This window comes from Phascolarctos cinereus, unplaced genomic scaffold (genome assembly GCF_003287225.1).
Source record: "Phascolarctos cinereus isolate Bilbo 61053 unplaced genomic scaffold, phaCin_HiC Scaffold_1;HRSCAF=81, whole genome shotgun sequence".
Taxonomy (NCBI): domain Eukaryota; kingdom Metazoa; phylum Chordata; class Mammalia; order Diprotodontia; family Phascolarctidae; genus Phascolarctos; species Phascolarctos cinereus.
This window is the reverse complement of record NW_027555514.1, coordinates 37,902,178-37,925,139: the sequence shown is the minus strand read 5'-3', so window position 1 is coordinate 37,925,139 and position 22,962 is coordinate 37,902,178. Positions and strand designations below refer to the sequence as shown.

General features: G+C 37.3%; 1 protein-coding gene across 3 annotated transcripts in view; it reads right to left on the bottom strand.

Annotated features, from left to right (window-relative positions):
- The window catches only part of ANKRD28 (ankyrin repeat domain 28), a 204,466-nt gene that overhangs the window by 3,941 nt on the left and 177,563 nt on the right, over nucleotides 1–22,962 (bottom strand). For all 3 annotated transcript variants that reach the window (XM_078151469.1, XM_020987233.2, XM_020987235.2), the window contains 10 exons: nucleotides 20,885–21,086; nucleotides 18,864–18,951; nucleotides 18,467–18,584; nucleotides 17,609–17,828; nucleotides 6,335–6,422; nucleotides 6,162–6,245; nucleotides 5,332–5,477; nucleotides 4,846–4,928; nucleotides 4,364–4,446; nucleotides 2,356–2,447 (listed from right to left, as the gene is read on the bottom strand). In XM_078151469.1, coding sequence (XP_078007595.1) covers nucleotides 2,356–2,447; nucleotides 4,364–4,446; nucleotides 4,846–4,928; nucleotides 5,332–5,477; nucleotides 6,162–6,245; nucleotides 6,335–6,422; nucleotides 17,609–17,828; nucleotides 18,467–18,584; nucleotides 18,864–18,951; nucleotides 20,885–21,086 — 1,204 coding nt within the window. The remainder of the gene's footprint in view (nucleotides 1–2,355; nucleotides 2,448–4,363; nucleotides 4,447–4,845; nucleotides 4,929–5,331; nucleotides 5,478–6,161; nucleotides 6,246–6,334; nucleotides 6,423–17,608; nucleotides 17,829–18,466; nucleotides 18,585–18,863; nucleotides 18,952–20,884; nucleotides 21,087–22,962) is intronic.

The window sequence follows — 22,962 nt, the reverse complement described above, 5'->3', positions numbered from 1 at the left end:
CTCTTGGAGGGCAAGCAGAGTGCTGTTTTTCATTTCTGTAACCTCAGCACCAACTGAGTACAGACATACATATGAATACTCTGTAGTCACGAACTTGAGGCATCTGAAGAACCTCCCTGAGTCTGGCCACTAACCCTTCTCCTAGAGGCTGGTGACTCTAGGGCCAGAACTGAAGCACACCATCAATGCCTTTGGATGGACTGAGAAGACAGGGCCACATCCTGCTAAGCCAGGGCACTGCTCCAGGTGCCAAGTGGCTGCCCAGGACTCCCAGGCTGCACACTACAGAAGCACCTACAGTGAGGGCATCAGACCCTTCTCACTGCAAGTTTCCACAATGACACAAATCACAGATCCTTGGTACATTCACTTTTTCAAATGAAAGATGCTGATTTATAAAATGGCAAAAGTTAAGTCAATACAGGCTTAAGAACTAGGAAATACCCTCTAACCAATTACTGAGACCCCCCGATCTGTCTGCCTGCCTTGATTCTCTCCCACTCCAGGCCATCTTCCACTCAGATGTCAAACTGACCCTCCCGAAACACAGGTTTGACCCAACAACAAATGCCAGGGGCTTCCTATGACTTTCAGGATCTGTCTGCTTTTAAAATCCTTTACAGCCCACCTCTGCCTCCCCTTTCCAGTTCACTAACTCCTTACTGCTCTCCACGTCCTCTGGGATCCAGTGACCCAGGCCTTCCTCCTGACTCGGGGCACTTCCATGGCTGCTGCTCTTCTCTCCCTCCTCATCTTCTCCTCCTGGCTTCCTTCATGTCTCAGTGAACGTCCCACTTTCTGCAGGAACACTTTCCCAACCATCTATAATCTCTCTCTCTGGGTTTATCTTGTCTATAGCTCGTCTGTACAGTTGTTCACATGTCATCTTCCCCACCAGGCTGGGGGAGCAGGAAAATGTGTGTGTGTGTGTGTGTGTGTGTGTGCGCACGCGAGCGTGTGCATGTGTGCGTGCATGCGCATGTGTGTGCGCATGTGCGTGTGCGCGCGCACATTTGTTTTGCCTTTCTTTGTACCATCCAGAGCTTAGTGCAATGCCTAGCACACAGTAGGTGCTTCATGTTCATTGACTGACTGACCAACATGGTATAGTCACTATCTGCTACGTACATCTACTAGCAGAGATTTCCAAATTATACTTAGGTGGCTCAACTTTACTTAACATATGTTAAAAACATGTCTTTTAAAAATTAAATTTACTAGGGCAACTAGGTGGCACAGTGGATATAGTACCAATCCTGGAGACAGAAGGACCTGAGTTCAAATCCAACCTCTGACACTTGACAATTACTAAGTCAACTACACACACAATTACAATGTGTGACTCTGGGCAAATCACTTAACCCCAACTGCCTCACACACAGAAACAGTTAAATTTACTACCTTCTAAAAATAAAGGTACAGTATAAATTTATATTTTGATACATGCACAGAATTAATAAAATCAATTCAGATGATAAATGATAATTATCAACTTTATTTAGAAGCCTTTATCAGATTTCAGAAATCTTTCAGTTCATTAGCTGGGAATTTTCTAATTTCTTTTGTCCTACTAACTTCTTGGTGTTAATATCTTGCAGGCTGTACTCAGAAGAAGCAAGAACTCTAGACTTTAAGAGACAGAGAGATGATATTTGTGAGTCTAGACTCTCTGACGTAATTATGTGGCCCCAAGGAGTCAACCTCTCTGAGCTTTACTTTTTTCATTTTAAAATATGGACTACAAAATTACAGATCCTCAGAGGATACAAGAGTACCCATAACTGATTTAAAAACATCTCTACAAAATCCCTACCAAATAGTAACTTTTATTTTGCTTGAAGACTTGTAGCATGGGAGAAATCTCTTTCTTCTAGGGCAAACCATTCCACTTTGGGGCTAGCTCTAATCGTGGTATTTTTTCCTTTCTACTGAGACTAAGTATCTGCTTCTCTATAACTCTACCCACCGCTTCTATTGCTTCTTGGCCAAGTTAAGAAAGTCCAGTCTTTCTCCTACATAACAGCCCTTTATATATTTAAAGGATCTTAAGTTTCTCTGACCAATCTCAGTATGATTTCAAGACCTTTCCTGATCTTGGTCACCTGTGTCTACAAGGATCTGAAGGAGAAAATAATCCTCCCACTACTTGCCTTCCTGTAAAGAAAGGGATTTATAAATGCTGAAGCGCTGCAGAAATGTGAATGATTAGTATCATTACTCAATAATAATGATTTTGTCCCCCTTTGCCAAACAACAGAGGCTCACCTCACATAAAATGCAGACTACCCCCAAGGAACTGAAGCATTTAAATCATTATTTAAATTCAGATTTACATCAAATAATGAGACTCCTTACCATTTTCATCTACAGCAAGCACACTTGCTCCTTTCCCCAAAAGTTCTTGTACTACGACTGTGAGTCCATTTCTGGCAGCAACATGTAAGGGTCTGAAAAAGCAGACAAATGTGGTTGATCGAGAGTAATTTTACAGTAGAATGGAAAAAAGAAAATCTAGTTGACTAAACTGTTACTTTATAAATGAAATGATAAACATGAGCATATGTCTAGAATAGTCTATGAGATACTGAGTGTCAGACCAGATGCCAACGTGGTGAACGCAGAGTATGAGTCTATACTTAATTCAATCTTTTCTTGAGTGAATCTCACTTAAACATCACTGACAAATGACCATCTAAGTATCTACCTGAATAACTCCAATGATGGAAAAGGGAACTCACTACTTACTGAGGCAGCCCAATCTACCTTAAAGAAATCTAACTGTCTGACAGTTTTTCCTAATGTAGAGTTTAAATCTGCCTGCCTGCAACTTTCATCCACTGGTCTTTCCTGTAACACCATAAACTACCATCAGGAAATATATGTCAGGAAGAGAACATATGCTGGTCAGATGGCAAAAGCACGGGATGACTGCCCAAGTGCTGTTCCAACAGATATTTTACCAATTTTGGGTCTTGCAAGAGTGCCATCTGAGGCCAAAGGACCTCGGGACAACTGCGAGTGTCTGAAGACAGGGATCATGTTCTTTTATTTCATCTCTTTCTCAAGCTAAACGTCCTCAATTGCTTTGATCAGTATGATCAGTCCAGCTCTGGCAACTCATCACATCACCTTATTCTAGGCATACCCCAATTTGTCAGAACAACTCCAGAAATGCACAGGCCTGACTGACCATGTCCCTCCCTACTCCATAAGCTTGGGTGATGTCCTATCACCAGCCTGTTACAACCTGGCACCAACTTGCTCTTCTGACGGAATCAGGCCCTACTCCTTTTCATGCTCCAGGCTCTGACCTGGCTAGAGTGGCCTCCTTACCCTCAGAATGGAGGCTCTCCTAACCTGCTGCTCTGCCAGCACCTTGCCCCCATGCAGACTGGCGCTGGCTCTGCACACGACGACACTGGGTTTCCCCTGATTGTCATCGAAGGCCGAGCTCATACCCTGAAGGGAGAGAATGACGGCTTCATGTTCTTCTCCCCAGACCTTCACACAGAGTTGAGCAGCACATGGCAAGCACTTAATAAATGCTTATTTTCTGTCTGGTCCCTATTAAAATTTCACCATGTTAGTTTCAGCTCACAATTTCAATCTGTCAACATATTCCTGTGTAACATTTCTTACATCTACTATATTAGTGTAGCCCTTCCTATGTTATCACATCTATACATTCTGTAAGAACAGATGTTTGCTGTGTCCCTACTATGCTCAAGGCAATTATCTCATTTGAATCTCACAACACTCAGAGATAGGTGCTATTTTTATCCCCATTTTACAGATGAGGAAACTGAGGCAAATAGAGGTTAAGTGACTTGCCAGGGGTCACATAGCTAATTAGTGTTTGAGGCTGGATTTGAACTCAGGTATTCCCAACTCCAGGTGCTCTATCTACCAAGCCTTTTTTATTTTAAAAAAAAAAAGTTTTATGGGTGCTTTCATTTATTTATTTTGGACCAGGCCTGAGATTTCACTACTGGGCAGATAGATGGCTCAGTAGATTTCTAGTCAAGGAACACATTACACTGAATATCATGATTTGTTAAGGTAATTCTTCAAGTAATGATTCTTTCAGCATCTCTAAATATTTAAATGGCATAAAGAAACATTTTAAACATTCTTATAAAGTTTAAGATTAAAATAATCTTCAGTAACATATCTTTATAGATGATTCTGGATAAAACATTTCAAAAATGTTATGAATATCCCCAGCTGGAAAAAAATCAAATTTTACCAGTTACAATAATTTATGAAATGTAACTACTCAGCCAACTAATCCACACACACAAAATTCACTAATTACTTTACATTTGTATGCTGGTATATCAAAGTTGAAATGAGAAATACTCACGTTTGCAAAGCTGCATTGGTTGCATTAATGAGGTTTCTATCTGTTATCTTCTCCAGAATTAACAAGGCACTAGTTTCATGACCCTAAAAACAGAATCAATAATTTTCTTTTTGAAAACTTAATCCTTTAATGACAAATTCTATGTGTACCATGTATTCAAGACCTTACCCTGGTTAACAGTTAGTGAACAGGTCTTGATTGTTTTAACAGACATTTATTTTGGAGGGTAATAGGTTTAAGTGAGGGTTGCTACCCTGATTACAGTTTTCAACACATCAAAATATTTCTATTGACATACATATATATATATGTATATGTATATGAAAACTGATTTAAGTGATCAATGATATAAATTTTGCCCCAAATAATTTTAAAGTTCATTTTTACTGCATTGTAAAATATTTCCTAATAATTCTATATATAGTATTCAGTGATATCACTGCTTAAAATAATGATTTTTAAAAATGAAAACATGTATCTACCTTACTGCATGCCAAATGGAGTGCTGTGTTTTTACTGTTATCCTGTAGAGTAAGGTCTGCATTAGCACTGCTAACCAGCATCTCTGTGGAGAAGAAGGGAATTAGAGGGAGGGGAAATTGCAGCAATTCTTACAGAAGGAACATTACCTCAGTATTGTAATCACTCTCTGAACTGAAGAATAGAAAATAAAAAGAACAAATTATCTATAGCAACAGCACTTATGTTTATAAAATATAAGCAAAACTATTCAATCAGACTTGGAAACCTTAACTTTCTCAATCAAATGGAGCAAATTAAAACATCAGTTCAGTGACTAAAAATTTGGTTAGCGAGGTTTGTAAACTTCAGTAGCAAACACCAATACTCTGCTCATCCTCAAACCACTGATCCTGCCCTTTCCTGTAGGAGGCCACTTTCAATCTCAGGCATTACATGCAATTAATAGGATTTATAGGAATATTAAAATTTCTAGGTCATTTCTTTACCAACAGTATTTGTCTGTCCATTTTCTGCAGCCATCATCAGAGGTGTTTTTCCAGAAGAATCTACAGAATTCACTTGAGCATTATGGCTGAGGAGCAGCTGCAAACATTCTACATGATCTGTGAAGGCCGCTGCATGAAGAGGGGTTCTGCAATACAGCAAAGTTCACAATTATTAATGTGCCATATTTTTTATTTCTAGAATAAAAACTATTCAACAGTTTTGCAGAATTTGAGAGCTGTGAAAGAACTTTGAGATATTTGGTTCACTCATCTTCCCCAATAACCAATTCTCCAATTTTACAAATTATTAAATTAAGGCTGAGAGGTTAAATTTAAGTTCATACTGCCAGCAAATGGTACAGATCTGAATCTCTCCTGATTCTCAGTTCAGTACTCTTTCCAAAACTTTCAAAGACTACAATAAAATTAACATCAGGATACAAACTGGTTGACAAATTACTTGGAACATCCCTCCCCCATTCTTTCTACAGTAACATTTATGTGTTAGTAACTCAAGTGGACCTTGTATGAGAAATGGACTGGCACACAAGAAATCATATTTTTAATTTTGTTATTGACCTTATTTGTCTAACAAATAAGCTTCTAAGAAAAAACTGAAGAAATCTTTCCACTTGTTCAACAGTAAACAGAAACTGTTTAGTCAATAAAAATAAGTTTCTAGTATAACACGCTATCCTGAATTCTAAAAGGTTTAAAAAACACTTATGCATGTTTACCTGAAAAATGACATTTTAATAACAAACAATAACAAGAGCTAAAATATTAAGACTATTTTTATAAAAAGCAAACTGTTACAGGTGAATTCCTACCTTCCTTTTGTATCTGTTGAATTTACAATGCCAGTGCCCAATGTATCAATTAACATTTCAGCAGCACTTTCATTATCATTTATCCTATGAAAAACAACAATCTGGTTACTCAAGGCTTGAGAGAATTTATTTTTAGTGTCATAAGCAAATGTGATTTATTTTGGTTTTCTTACACAGCACAATGTAATGGGCTGAAAGAATTTCCTTCCATTTTCTGGAAGACCTCCTGTTCCAAGAGAAGTTCGACACACGTTTCATGTCCTAAATAAGTTTGAAAAATCAGATATTAAAATCCAAAGTTATTAAAACTAAATGTGTTGTAGAGCTTAAAACATTAAAAAGACCAATTTATTAAATTGTTAAGGCAGCACACCATGTTCAGGTATCTGGTAATCAGATGAAACTTTAAGACCCCCTTGAAATTAGAACAGCAGCAGCGGGCAGCTTCTCAACATTTTACAATGTTACTACTATCACTGGCTCTCTTTTTTTTTTTTAAAGTTTGAAAATTTTTGCGTTGATATGTGTACATCACTACGTCCGAATATATCCCTTCCTCCTTCCCTAACCATCAAGCCACTGCTTGCAACAAAGAATTTACAGAATAAAAAGCAGTTCAGCAAAACCAAGTCAAGTAAACAAGTGTTAATTAAGGAAAAACTATGTCCCTGGAACCATTCTAAGGGCTGAGGATACAGATACAAGCAAAAAAGAAAAACAGTCCCTCCTATCAAGGAGTTTACATTCCAATGGGGGAAAATAAGACATAAAAGATACTGAATCATCAGAAGCAGAGTGGGGAGAGAAGGATGGCTAACTGGCCTGGACCTTCCCCTGGATGAAAGCTTCTGGACAAACTCACCAATGAGAACACAGGGTGCAGAGGCCATATGTGCTCTGGGCACCCTCTGGATTAGAAGGCAGATGAGCCACGGTAGCAACATCCAAAGAGTAAAAAGCAGAGATGGAAGAGGAATGAAGTTTGGCCTGCCTGTGCCCTTCTTAAGCCATCTACTGTATTTGACACTATTTGCAGTGGGGGTGTGTGTGCATTTTCTCCCCTCTTTTCCATGGCAAGAGGATGAGTTTAGTTTTTGAGGCCCAGAATAATTAAGTATGAAGATGTTTATCACCAGTAGGCTGGGTACTTCGTGATGAAGATATTACTTACAGAGGGGTAAAGTTGGAAGAGATGGTTTTGTTGTATGTCCAAAGACATCAAGAAACATTATTTCATGGGACACTGTCATCTCATACTGTGGGACTCATAATAATCACTTGTGAAAAGACGACCATGAAAATAACTGTGACATTCACTAACATTGGTTTCAAAGGATGAAGAAAATTCTATGAAAAATTTGATAAGACTCATCAAATTAAAGCTTCACACCTTTATACCATGAACATAACTCAGTCTCAGAAAGAGAAACTAAATAAGCTTTGGGAGTTAAAATGAACTCCCAAAGAAAAAACCCTGGGACTAGATTGGGACCAAATGAAGTCTATTCATCATTTAAGAAATAAGTACTTCCAATGTTACATAATTACATGAAAAGGGATCCTATCAAGTCTCTTTATGATATGAACACAATATAACTGAATAGAAACACTTTATATATGGATGTGTGTGTGTGTGTGTGAGAAAAGATAAAACAAGATGGAGGAGCAAAAAGAAAATTATCTTTTGGATCTATACATAGAAGAGTTCATGGCCACAAGGGACAGAGATGATCACAGAAGACAAATGAACAATTTAATTTCATAAAATTAAAAAGATATTGTATAAACAAAACCAATGCAGTTAAAATTAGAAAAGAAACAGCTGGGGAAAAATCTTTGCAGCAAGTTTCTCTGATAAAGGTCTCATTTCTAAGATAATTAAGGAATTGATTAATTTAAAAGAAAAAGAGCCATTTCCCAGCAAATAAATGGTCAAAGGATATGAACAGAGTTCAAAGGAAGAAATTGAGGTAATCAGCAAAGATACAAAAAAATACTCCAAACTTCATTACTTGAAGGAAGAGAAAAAGTTGCAAAGTTGTTGGCAAGACCAATTCACAGCTCTACCAATGGCGCGTGATTAATGTTTTTCTTTAGCCATTCTAAGATTTGATTTCCATTTTTATCATCTTTGCCAATCTCATGCATGTGAGGAAGAGCCTCAGAGTTGCTTTAACTGGCATCTCTCTAATTATTAATGATTTGGAGTATTTTTTTATACTCCTAACTTCCTCCCTATTAGTTAAAGATCTGGTGTCCTTACAACCACTATTTATCCAGTCTTCCAGATGGATCCCTTCCCCTTTTTCACACAGTCATCACCTTCAGACTCTCATTACCTCTTGCCAGGCCTATTAGAATGGACTTATAATTGGTCTACCTACCTTGTCTTTCCTCATTCCAATTCATCCATCCTCCAAAGAGAGGGCAAAATGATTTTTCTTAAGCACAGGTGTGAACAAATTCCAGTGGCTCTCTATTACCTTTTAGGATCAGATCCTCAGTTCAGCTTCTAAGGGCATTCACAATCCAGATGCAAGCTGTCTTTCCATGCTTCCCATGCCCCTTCCCACACTCTCTGATTTGGGCATGCTTTCTCCCTGTTCCTCACACACACAGCCCATCTATTCAATCTCCATGCCTTTGTACTGCAGTGTGCACCTCCCAAAGTTTCTGACCTCCACTCAAACACCACTTTCTCGGCTTGAAGGATTTCCTGATCTTCCTATTTTTAGCACTGTCCTCACTTAACAACCTTGTATTTCCTTGTATTATGTACATATTTGTCTCCCTCATTAGGAGTAGGTATTGCTTAATTCTTTGTACATGTATCCTCAGTACCTAGTACAGTGGCCAGGCACAAAGTAAGTATTTAATGAATCTTTGCTGATTGATATATCTATTTCAGTTGTGGAAAAGATACCAGTGTAAGGAAAGAAATTATTGGAGACAAAATAGGTAAATTTGATGAAACAAGCTTTTGCACAACAAACATATAATGCATTTGTATTAAGGGAAAAAATCTTTAGGGGGGAAATATGACAAAAAACCTGACATCCAGAATCTGTAAGAACTGATATGAATGTATAAAAGCAATCATTTATCTACTGTGAAAGGGATCAAAGATTATGAACAGGCAGGTTTTTTTGTTTTTTTTTCAGCTTTAATATTTTTTATTAATTTATTTTGATTTATCAATCATTTCCACAAGCTTTTGAGTTTAAAATTTTTCTCCTCCTTCCTCCCCATCTCCCCCCTCAAGACGGCTCGCAATCTGATATAGGCTATACATATACATTCCTATTAAACATATTTCACATTACTGATGTTGTAAGTAAGAATTTGAAACCAATAGGAGGAACCACTAGAAAGAGGAAACAAAACACAACAGAAGAAAAAAAATAGTAAATAGTATGCTTCGATCTGCATTCAAACTCCACAGTTCTTTCTCTGGATGTGGACAACATTTTCTTTGGAGATGTCTTAGATTGTTGCACTGTGAACAGGCAGGTTTTTAAGGAATGTTAATAATCACCTGAAAATATCTATTCATATACTATCCTAAGAGAAATATTTCTTACAATGTCTGAAACACAATATTAAACTCACATATGGGCATAAGTAGCTTTGAGACAATGAAATTCAATGTTGGTGGGGCAGATATCATATCATGCGCTACAACTGGAGGAAGGCCAAGGATGGAGACAAGGCAATCCTTTTAATCCTCCTTAACGGATTGCCTCCTCATTCATCACAAGCACTTTCCGAACCTTTTCTGCTCTCCTCAAACCTCCACCTGATCTACCCTGTCCCCAGCCCATCTGCCCTCCCCCCATCTCCCAGACTGTGCTGTGGCCCCACTGCTCTCCGTGCCTAGAAGGCTTTCCCTTCTAATTGAGCATCTTAGACTCCCTGGCTTCCTTCAATCCTGCAAAGCTCAAATGCCACCTTTTGTACAAGAGGCCACCCCACCCCACCACCTGCTAGTGTTTTCCCTTCTAAGGTTAAACTTCCATCCTTTCAGTGTGCACCTCAAATATACCCATTTATATACATGTTATCCCCCTCATTCAAATGTAAGCTCCTAAAGGGCAGGGCCTATTCTGAATTTTTCTTTGTATCCTCAGAGTTTAGCATAATGCCTGGCAGATGAGGTGGTTAATGTTAATGGAACTTCCAGAGTCACTTTATATTGATCAGATTTTGTTTTCTTATAGGGGGCAGAGAAACAAATAATCATAATTTATTAAGCACCTAAGACTTATCAGGTATTATGCTAAGCAGGAGATTAGATGGAAAAAAAAAATAAAGTTCCTGCCCTCAGGAGTCTTACATTCTTATGAAGGAGACACAGTATCATCAAGGAAAAGTGAATATATACGGTTTATATACAACATACAACCAATGGCAGTGGTGAAGAAATTAAATTGACTGTGCCATTTTATAACTGACCTTATTCTGTAGTGCTGCCCCATTCTGCATGATTGTTCAAACCACATTTTCTTTGTCTCTTTGCCTACAGGCTAAGTTTAGAAGTCCAGTTCTCCTGCTGATCACTGTCTTAGTCTTGGCTTGAGAGATTCAGGTGCATACCAGGGAGTCTGGGTTCACTATCTCTAACCTTGCCGGCAAACTCAAACAATGAACATTTCTATAGTCAAAGGAGTTCAGTTTCCTCTCTTGAGTTAAAAAGAAAAATGGTTATCCCTCACACCTTCGAATCCTGTAAAATTTTAAACTATTATCTTTGAAGGCCTACAAGCTGACCTGGCACGTTTCCACAAGATATACTGTCCATCCTTGCCTGTCCTTGTATCTCCCTTCTAGAAGCCAGGAAGTCTGTTATTCCTGGTCTACTATCCATGGCCTTAGGCACAGATGGATCCCATAAGTCAATCAAGCATTCTTCTAAGACACACAGCTCCATGAGTGCTAGCCCACTTCTCTTAATGTAACCAATCATGTTGTCCTCACTCTTATGATGCTGGCAACTCTGTAACCAACTGTATTATCTTCCTCACCCACCCTGTTCTATTTTTTGTTCTCTTTTACTTCCCAAAACTATGTGAAGGCTAGTAAGTCCTACCTCCTGGTCTCTGGTCACTGAGAAAAGTCACTGAACTAATTTTTTGGCCCCTGCTAGCCCAATTAATACATTTATCACACTCTGATCATTGTTTCTCAGTTTACTTCATTTTTCAAAGGTTAACGGCAGAAACATTAATAGCTGGTGAAATCAGAAAAGGTCTCTTTAGGAAGGTGGTACTTGAACTGGGCCTTAAAGAAAGCTAGAAATGTCAAAAGGCAGAGGTGAGGAGTGAGGTCATGCCATGCACAGGAGATGGCCTGTGGGGCAGAAGGTCGTGACCAGGAAAAAACAGATAAGCCAATCTGGTTAGAACCAGGACTGTATGAGGCAGAATAAATAATGAGCACAGAAAGGTTAAGCTGGGGCCAAGAACATAAAGGGATTTAAATACCAGGTAACCAGAATTTGAGGAGTAGATTAGGGAAACAATAAAGAACTGCTTCCTCTTTTTGAGCAGTGCTTTAGAAATACTAATTTGGCGGCTGCATAGGGGATTGATAGGAAAGGGATGAGACCAGAGGCAGAAAGACCAATGAAGAGGCTGTTACATTACTCCAATGACATGTGATATAGGCCTGGATAAGCACAACTGTGGTATAAGCACAGAGAAGAGGACAGATGGGAGTTGTGGATGCACGAGACTTCCTACAGGGAATCCCAAAAGTCTTGGTGCAGAAGTATAAATGTCATTTGAGAGTTTAATTATTTAAATTTCTTTTACATTTATTTTAAAAAGACAGGGCCCCCTGTCATTATGCTTTTGCCTATGTAATTACTTCTGGATGACACTTACTCAGGCTAGCAGAAGAGGCTGCCCTTTTGTTAGTCACCTGATCTACCTCCATCAGACATTTTTCTTGGGAGTTCCTGTTTAAAACTGCCACGTATGTGTCTTTGGATGAGCTTATGGCTAGGATCACAAAGGCAATCCCTGAAGCCACTGGGCAAACAATACAAATTTTTACAAAGTTCAAAACTAAGACACAAGACAGTGATTACCTTGGATTTTGATAACTTATCAATATTCTAAAACTTTCAATAACCTTGAAAAAGTAGGGAAGCTGGAAGAAAGACAGATTATAAGGGGAAATGATGAGTTCTATTTTGCAAAGCTAACTTTGAGATGCCTAAAGGATATCCAGAGATGAAGGTCAAATTTGCAGATTTTGTCACCATCTAAATAGAAATGGCATTTGCATCCATGTGAAGTGTGTGATGAGATCACCAAGAGAGCAGAAAGACAAGAGGACAGAAGAGAGAATACTGGGATGTACTTATGCATAGACAGTAGAACATGAGAATGATCACTCCAACAGTTAGGAAAAGAACACAAGGGTGGTTATTCTGTTCAAATTTATATATAGTTTCCTTTTAGTAAACTATAGTTTATAGAGCTAACAGTTATATGTTATTTTACTTTTTGGTATAGCTGTTCAATGGTTATTACATTTATATGCCACAGAGTCCTTCTTTCATGCCTCACTGTGGCCTGGAGACAACCATGCATTTTTGCAGGTAAGAGAAGGCAAACTGCTAAGTTCTACCATGCTGGAAAATATGGTACTGGAAAAAGATTATGTCTGCTTTCTGAGAACCAGACTACCTAAATTTGGAGAGGCCCATTCCTAGGAAACTGACCACTTGGAGCTGAATTCTCTGGCCATAGGCATCTATGAAACAAAGAAAAATACAAAATGGCCTTTAGTTTTGTGAAAACCCCATCCTACTTCAGCACCATTAAAGAAGAATAGTTCAAATGGGGCATGGGTACTAATCATGTTATTTTTAGATGTTTATTAACATTATCTTTAACTTTTGGTACTCTTAATATGAGAGTCCTGTCCAGTGACCAATGAGTGGACATACCATTGGAAGATCTGAATCATGGTAACTGTAAAATTCTTGCTATTATGAAACAAGAAAACAGAAGAAAACTGCAACTAAATAGAAGGATAGCTGATAAGTTCTGTGGGAAGGGCAAATAAAGAACTAGACAGAGTTGGTTTTATTAGGTCAAAAGGCAACCAAAAATATTTCATGGGTTGATGGGTTATCTCATATGCTCACAAACATAAAAAGACCAATTAGAAAATATTTGCTGACATACCAAAATCAATTTCATAAAGATAAAGAGGTAAAGAACTTCAAAGAACTCATAAAATCATCAATCAAAATATGCTTTAATATTTGATGAATTCAGTGAAAAGGTGGACAAAAGGGAGAACAGCCAAAGATATTCATAAATTAGGAACAAGAGGGTCCAAAAGGCTTGTAGACTACACATAAGCAGCATGCTTATATATGATGAATACTTTCATTGAAAAAAGAATCAAGAAGTAGTGGAAATAGAGTACACCAAATAATCTAATGAAAAAAATGGTACTGGATACATTTTAATAGAGAAAAAATTACTGGTTACTGGTTTACAAATTATTTGCAAATTAACTGTTTGTGGAGAGTCAGATTATTGACTTAATAGAGCAAAGAACAAAATCAATACCCAACTAGAAGGAAAGAAATGAGGCAAGTGATATGCAAGCTACTGAAGCAACCTCAATCTGATTTTTATTTAAACAAGTTGTTGACACTAAAAAAGGAAAAAGACAAGAGAATAGAGGTTGACAAAAACTATCATCATTTCCTAAGAAAATTTAACTGATGTAAATCAATTGCCTTCATTACCAAAAGAAAGAATGAACAGATAAAGAATTGGACATACACCTAAAAAAACCAAACCCCTAGAAAACCAATGTTGTTTTTTTCCCTTAAATATCAAAATAGAAATTATGAAAATCAAAGTAAAGATGAACAAAACTGAAATAAAACATCCACTGAATTAATAAATTGGTAAAATACTCACTAATTTGATTTTTTTTAAAGAGAAGAAAAGCAAGTTACTAGTAAAGGAAAAGAAAGGATAATAAACTATGATTGGAATCTGGATGAGGGGAAGAGTAGACAGATGGGAGTGGCAACAGAATGATTAAGCACTGGTTCTCAGCACCCTTCTCTCTCACTACCCTCTTCTCTGCAAAAGCTAAGAGTTTTAGAGAGAAATAAGACAGTAAAACCATAATAGTTGTAGACCTCAACGTATCCCTTTCACACCTAGAAAATCTAGTAATTCACATGTTTCTCTTACTCTCAAAAAAAAAAAACCCATCCAAACAAGGAAGGAGTTAGGGACTTGAATAAAATTTTAGAATAGGTTAATATGATAGATCTCTGGCAATTACTGAATGGAAACAGAAGAGTATACATATTTCTCAGCTGTACATGGCAGCTTTATAAAAACTGGTCATATATTGGGGCACAGGAACCACATAAATGGAGAAAAAAGTGACCACAGAGCAATAAAATTTTACTCAATAAAAACCCAGTAAATACAGGATTAAAAATTAATTGGTCATTAACCAACTGAATCAGGTAATCTCAAAAGACAATAACAATGATAAGACAATATTCCAAAATATTTGTGATCAGCCAAAGTAGTGCTTAGGAAAATTATTTACATTTCTAAACATTTTTATCAAAAGAGAAAAAAAGAACAGATCACTGAACTGGGACTTCAATTAACAAAACAAAACAAAGTTGGGTGAAGGAAGAAATAGACAAGCTTTTATTAACAAATGAAATTTAATAGACCACATCTTTATAGCCACACAGCTGATTGAAAGATGTAGAGACTATAAGATCCTACTGTGCTTACTGCTTGTTGACTATAAATAATATTTCATTTGGTAGGGCAAAACATAGCTTGAAAGCCAACAAAGTTACCTTCCATGCATATGCCAGAGTCATAGAAGATATCTTTGAAAGATGTAATAAACAGAAAACTTTTTCTATAACCGACTGGTGACCTCAAGGAAGGCATAAAACAGGAAGATATATAGGCTTTCAGAAAGTGGTTGTCACCAATTGTGGAGGATGCTCAGCACTGAGTCCAAAAAGAGGATGAACTCTCTACAGATGATGAGTGAACACATCATCTCTTTTCATTAAATTTTATTTATAGGCTAAACAGTTCCTAGAAATCAAAATTAATTTGATAGTCAAATTTTAACAATGAAAAAACCTGATAAGTAGCATACAGAGCCAGAACTGGGGTGACCAGAGCTTTGACCCAAAATGGGGAGTTTGGAAGATACAAGAAGACACACACTTTCCCTTCACTGAAGGGCTGCAATCCTTTAATCCCCATACCAACATCCCTCCTATGCTATATGTGGAGGAACTCTGCTGAAGATTCTCTGGTGGGGTAGAAAGAACACACAACTCCAAATCTCATGGATAGAGCCAGATGACCCCTTGGTTCTTCTCCGGATAGTTAGCCCAACCCTTAAGGATGATGGAGTTCATTTAGGAGGTTCCACAGCATTCTGGGGCTTGATGAAATCACAAGGTGCAGTACAAAGGTTCTTCATAAGCCTAAGATTCTAATCCTAAGGCACTATAGTAATTTGTTGATCCAACAACTGAATATCTTATTTCCTTGTATGATTTCCATATTTCATTTTTCATAATTACAAAGCTGATTTGAGCACATGCTATGCTGCTCGCCTTAGCTAGGCAATGACTTGGGTCAGCTGCCAAAGCTGTTAAGTATGGCTATGGTCTTGAACTCTGAAGTTAGGAAGTGAAGAGACTGAAAGGAATAGTAATAAATTGGATTTATGTAGTGATCCTGAGGAATTCAAAGCACTTATAGATTGGCTAATACATTTTCTTCTTTTTTTGCGATTACACAAAACTAAAAAGTCTATAAATACTCCACAAATATCTGCATTAAGACAGAAGAAGAAATTTTATCATTCTTGCTTGTATAGTTTAGGAAGCTGAAACAAAGAGATAAGGCCAAGGAACATGGGATTGTAATCTGGGCCACAGAAACAGAAAATCTCAAGAATTTTCAAAGTAGTTAAAAAGCTTTCAAAGAGATTTTTTTGGGTAATAAGTTTTGAATATAGAGAGATGGGGTAGGTAGGAAAAGAGTTTAAGAACAGCAAAGCTAAGCTGTAAATTTTCTAGAAATCTTTAGTTGAATGAATGTGAGAAAAATTTCCAAATTTCAAGAAGATTCTTTTCTAAAATAAGTATTACAAATTTAATGACTATCAATAAAAACAAAGGAATAATGTGAAATAATGCAACTTGGTATAAATTCCATCATCTCACAGCTGCCTGACACCAATGTCAATAAGTATATAGTAACACAAAACAAAAATCTTGTTTTCCTGCTTTAAGTCATGAAGATAAATCTCAACACAGTAATACATACACTATGCATGATATATTACAGTATTTTCCAAAAAGGATGATCAAAGCCATAGACCAATTCAAGCCTTTACAAATCTTCTGACAATCTTTTATAAAACAAATCTGGACATTTTTCATTCTTTTTAACTTAATTTTATTAACACTCATTTCAAAAACTACCTTTTGTTAAAACCCTCTTTTCTTAAAAAAAAGCATTATTTTTTCAGAATGAGCTAATGTGAGTATAATGTAAAAGAATAACTATGTGAAGTTCCCTTAATAGCTAAAAATAATCTTTTAACAATATCGCAGAGTTAATGTAAAATGTGCTTATTGTGAGAACCTTTCTTTAAAGTTTTTCTTGCTTTACAGTTTTTGTTCTTTGATAGAAGTCTATTTGTAGTAGGATAAGAACACACCCAAAATATTCAAATGTACTATATAAGATACACTGAAAAAAAAATAATTTTGCAATACCCTATAAAAGTGACTAATCTATTATACTCAACATTATGTTCTTAAAATGGCTTTTTTCCACAGCATTTTTCACACAATAAATTATTTATCTCTATGTAGGCCAGATCACCCTGGTAGAATGTAAGTTTCTTGAGGGCAGACTGTTTTGTCTCTTCTTTTAAACTCTAGTAATCAACACAGCAACAGAGGTAGGTGCTTAACTTATCAAAAGCATGAAGTATCTGCTAGATGCCAGACATGGTGCTCAACCAAAATAGTCCCTGTCCTTGAGGAGTTTATATTCTAGGAGAGACATGGCACGTATGCAAGTAGTTTATCAGAGACACACATAAATCAGCCACTGTAACGCTGGAAGAGAAGATGGCAGCAGTTGAGGAGACCAGGAAAGGGCTTCCACAAGAGGTGACACTTCTGAGCAATGAATGAAACCAGGGATTCTGAGAGACTGAAGTGAGGAGGGAGAGCCTTTCAGGCATGGGACATGGGCCAGCACAAAGGCAGAGACACTATAGGAGCAACAACGTCAAACTGAATTTGTTGGCTCTGTGTAATAAATGTCTGTGGGCTGCCCAGTCATATGAAGATTGAATGAAACCTGTTCTCACATTATAAAAGAATACTTTACCATTGTAGCAGGCCCAATGAAGCGATGTATAGCCATGATTGTCTGCTATGGCAGGAATGGCATCTGCAGATGCTGCTGCCTGTAACAGTGCTCCAAGAACACCAATGTGACCACAGGCTGCTGACAAGTGTATGGGTGTCCGACCCCTACTGTCCCGCAGTAAACACTTGGCACCATGTTGAAGCAATGCATCTACACATTCCTCATGGCCTGTAACTGCCTAGAAGAGAAGTAATTTGCATATTGGCATAACTATACAAGAGTTAGAATATAAATGGCCCCAAATCACAAAGAGCCACATTATCATCCCTAAGCCATCCTACGATGAAACATTTTCTAAGTATTATCACTATTGTTCCAAATGTTTGTTATAAAATCAGAATTAGATTAAATCTCATCTTTAATTCAGATATTTTTATTAAGATATGCACCTAATTAATCTGGCATATTATTAAAAAATGGGAAACCAATGTGTGAAATCAATGAAATTTCAAAAAGTGAAAGAATTCAGAAGGGAAAAAGAAAGATACAGGTAAAGGAATGAGATGGTGGGAGAAAAATGGACTAATTATCACTGTGGCATCATCATAAATCATCCCTGTGGACCTTAGTTTCTTCATCTATAAAATAAAGGCACTGGGCCAGATGACTTTAAGCTCTATGTGTTCAGTTACTGGGCATTTTCTATCAAAAATTAATTAATGCAGCTTGATAAAACTGTACACCATGACCTGATAACTCTTTCCAATACACGGGTGAATTATTCAGGGTTACTTGATGGTAAAATTTAATGAAGAAAATGAAAGGCAACAAAATTCAATCTACTTCTATGTTACAAAGAAAAACATTTTTTCTTACCCCTCTATGTAATGCTGTTCTTCCCCACTTATCTTTGGCATCTACATTTGCTCCTTTATTCAGTAGTGAATAAACACAGTCTGTGTGTCCATTCAGAACAGACAGCATCAGGGGAGTCCTGAGTAACATGAGAAAGACAGTACGATGCACAAAAGATTTAATGATACTACTTAGCATCCCATCTTCTACTGCATGAATAATAATGAATCATAATAGTACCTTTTAATTTTTCTAAATGTAGATATTAGAGACTATTTTATATATCTGCATCTTAAGAGCACTACAATTTCAACATATTCACTTATGCAGTTTGAAGTATATATGTCCAAAAACATAAAATACATGGGAATTCATACTCAAGAAAGAAAAAAATGAAACAATACTTGTTAAAACTTACTGTCCATTTCCATCTTGAATGTCCACTGCATTTTGTGGCTCTGCATTCCCTATCAATAACCGTAAACACTCTGAATGACCATTTGTTGCTGCAAAGTAAAATATAAGGTTAATAGTGGAAATAATCATAAATAATAATGATAGGGTTAAAATTTTAATCTTACAGCAAGTTATCTGGAATTTAATAAGACACAAATCACATCATTCCTTGAATAACTGAAGAAATAAGCTATTTGCAGGTACTTAACAAAAAGCTTTATTAATTATTTAGGGAGGTCCTTTTAAAGTAATGATAATGATAATAATAGTTACCCATTTCTACTTCTAGATCTAGAATTCTATGATTCTATGGATCTATCTTTATAGAACAACTAAACAACACCCAGAGCAAAAACAAATAAATAAATAAATAAAGGGAAGGCCAATCATCTACCAACTTTAGGTCTTAACCCCCATGTATACAAATACAGAATACAAAACACAGAAATACAAATAATAGCCCACTTTAAGGTTTGCAAAGTACTGTACAAATATTCCATTTGCTACTCACAGTAATCCCAGGAGGTAGGTGCTATTATTATCCCCATTTTACAGGTAAGCAAACTGAGTGAGGCAGGCACAGATTAAATGACTTGCCCAAGGTCACACAGATAGCAAGCATCTGAGTCTGGATCTGAACTCAGGTATTCCTGACTCCAGGCCCAATGCTCTGTCCACTGTGCCATTTAGCTGCTTACCTTCCCAGAACTGGAAGGTACTTGGGATGTCACTCCCTTACTTTACAGAGTTAAGTGTGGCCTGGAAAGGTATCCCAGGTCAATGTGTTTTCTCTTTTACTGTCTAGGTACCATTGTGGTATGTGTGTGTGTACATATATATGAATTACCCTCCATTGTCTTAAAGGTGATGACATTAGCTGTGTGGCTGTTAGTAAGGTGGATGCTCCAAAGGACTCTGCAGTATGTCCAATGGAATCATTCCTCCACTAACTATCAGCTAAGACCTCTTTGCTGCTGCTTTACTTTGCCCCAAACTTTTGCTCAGGATCCAGAGTCTGTCAGCTGCTCTCACTCCCTAGAAATCAGTGAGGAGTATTTCACACTGCTGGGTTTAAGGATGTTTTCATATTATTTTTGTAGCCCTTATCTTCAAATTGTTCAACTTCAACTTATACAAAACATATGTTTTTGAAGGGCCTGCTATCTAATAGAGAAAATGAGACATGCACACAAATATTGATATGGCTCATTCTATCTTCACCACATATCCAAGAGAGTGTGGCTACGCTGGGAGGAACAGCTTCACAATGGCTGAAATCTAAGATCTCACAGTCAAGTGTCTGTCTAGCCAACTGATATAACAGTGCAAGTGTTGCTGATGAAATCCTTCAGTTTTTCAGATGTATCATCAGTGAAAGAGCCAACCCTTGCACTGAAGGATAGACCAGATACTACTACTTATATTTAAATGTTTAGGTGAGCAATAAATATAACATGTTGATCATAGACTTATGGTGACCACAATTTTCAAACCTGAAATCAGAGCAGGCAGACTGACAAAGAAATTTACAAAATTTCATTAAAAGCTTAATGTATTTTCTTGAAATCAAGACTGACTTAGCAAATCTGTTAAAAACAACTGCTATCTTGATGCTGCTAAAAGATCTGAAAGACTAAAACTCTTGAAGCAACATTTACATCAGATAAATCAATGTCATAAATGCACTGCATGGCTTTATAACTTATCACAGGATCATAGCTCTGGAGCTAGAAGGGAACTGAGAGGCTATATAATGCGACCTCTGATTCTGCGGATGAAGATACCGAAGACCAGCAAGGTAAGTGATGTGTTCAGCACCTCACAGTTAGGTAAGCATTAGCTCTGGTATTGAATCCAGATTCTCTGATTCTGAACAAAGATAAGAACTATCCTCGGGTAAGATATTAAAGCACAGTAATGCAAGAACTCTTAAGATAAAGATGATGCTGAGAGCTACTTAGGGAAGCGGTGCGGGTGTTGTACCTGCAGCATGGATAGGTGTCCTCTTTACCACATAATCCTTGACTAAGATTGAAGCTCCCTGATTAATGAGCACGTCCACACATTCCACGTGGCCTTTAAAGGCTGCAAGGTCTAAGGGTGTTCTTCCATTGTTATTCCGCACATCAAGATCTAACAAAGATTGTACCAACACTTCTAATGCTTGATGGTGACCATGATAGGCCTGAAAGAAAAATTGTTAAAAATCCACATCAAATAAGACTGACTTCACATTATTTGAAAGCACAAAGGAAATACATTCTTTATATTACTATGTTTTAGATGAATCCTAACATTTCATATTAAAAATTCTTCTAACTGAACCATTATATTTGAAATTTGTTAATACACCATATAAAACTAATGCCCCAGTTGTTGTTTATAGATGGGGAATGCAGCATTCAGGTTAACTTGGTTAACAGAGGGTTTATGGCATTTCAATTCAAGTTAAATAGTTGTTTGGTCATTTCAGTTGTGACCCTATTTGGGCTTTTCTTGGCAAAGATACTGGAGTGGTTTGCCATTTCCTTCTCCAGGCTCCAACAGCCACTAAGCATCTGAGTGAGGATGGATCTGAACTCAGGTCTTCCTGACTTTAGGCCCAGCACCACCTAGTTCAATTCAAATTATCAAACATTTATTATACATCTTGTGCTGGGTATACAAAGACACTATGCACTTAACACAGTGCCTGGAACATAGTAGGACCTTAATGAATGTAAAACAAATAGCACTTTTCCTATAATGAAAACTGTCTCAACAAGGAAAATGGCTGTGTTGGATGCACTGATTAAAAACTTCAGTAAGCTGCTGTATTGGTTGCTCGATCTCTTAACTATTTACTTTTGGGAACAAAATCTCTATATTCTAACATATCCTTAACCTGAGAGATAGCCCAAATACCAGAGTCAACACATAGAGACATTATACAAAATATACTCTAATCTTAATCAGGTAAACAGAAAATTTCAAAAGTCCAAGCAATGACAAGTATTTTTAAAAGTTTGATGGGGAATAGGAAAAATCAAGAGATGTTCTGAAAAACAATGAAACACTGGACAGCTTGTTAAAATAATTAGTGCTAAAAATGTAAATCTCAAGTTGTCTCTGGCTCTCTAAACTACCAGAATGAACCCAGTTTCCCTTTCAAAATAAACCATCCCTGGGCCTATGCCTCACCCCCTTTATCCCCACCATAAGGTAGATGCTTGATCCATAGAGTAGATTAAATACTTACTGGAAAAGAGATTTTGGAAAATTAACAAGAAGGTTTTCCTTGATAAAAAACTTATGAGTTATTTACATTGGTATACAGAACCCTCTCCATAGAGCAACAATAAGACTGTTTTCAAAGTTGGCTTTATGTTTTTCTCATGCTATAAAGGAGAAGGCATTTCCTGAAATCCTATGGAAGAAATTCAACTTCTGTATAGCACCAGTGTAGTAAAGCAGAACCATATAAGCTGTATGTATTAGAAGGGAAGAGATGAGAGAGTCCAGATGTTCTCATCCAAGAATGGGGGAATATAAACCTGATCAATGGGGGTCCATTCTTGGGGATTTTTTACTTTTTTATTTGGAAAACCTGATGTCTCAAAACTCTCTCCTCTTCTGGTTTTCCTCCTGGCAGCTGAACCACTCCTTCTTAGTCTCCATTCAAGGCTCTTGCTTGCTAGCCATGAATGGTCCCCTAAAACTCTGTCCTGGTCCCTTTTTTCTATATCACCTGATGATCTCACAGGTCCCATGGACTTATTTATCATGTCTGTGTTGATGAACAGAAGTTATCTGTCCAGCCCAAACCTCTCTCTTTACATCTCTACTTGTATCTTCAACTGATTTTTGGATGGCTCAAACTGGAAGTCCTGCAGACATCTTAAATCCAACATCTTCAAAACTGAACTCAGAACATTTCCCCCAAACCCTCTCCTCTTCCTGATTTCCCTATTTCTGTAAAGAGCACGACTGTCTTCCCAGCCACTCAGGCTCACAAGCTAGGGGTTATCTTTGACTCTGACCCCCTCCACGCTCTTATCTCACCCATACCCAAACACTTGTCA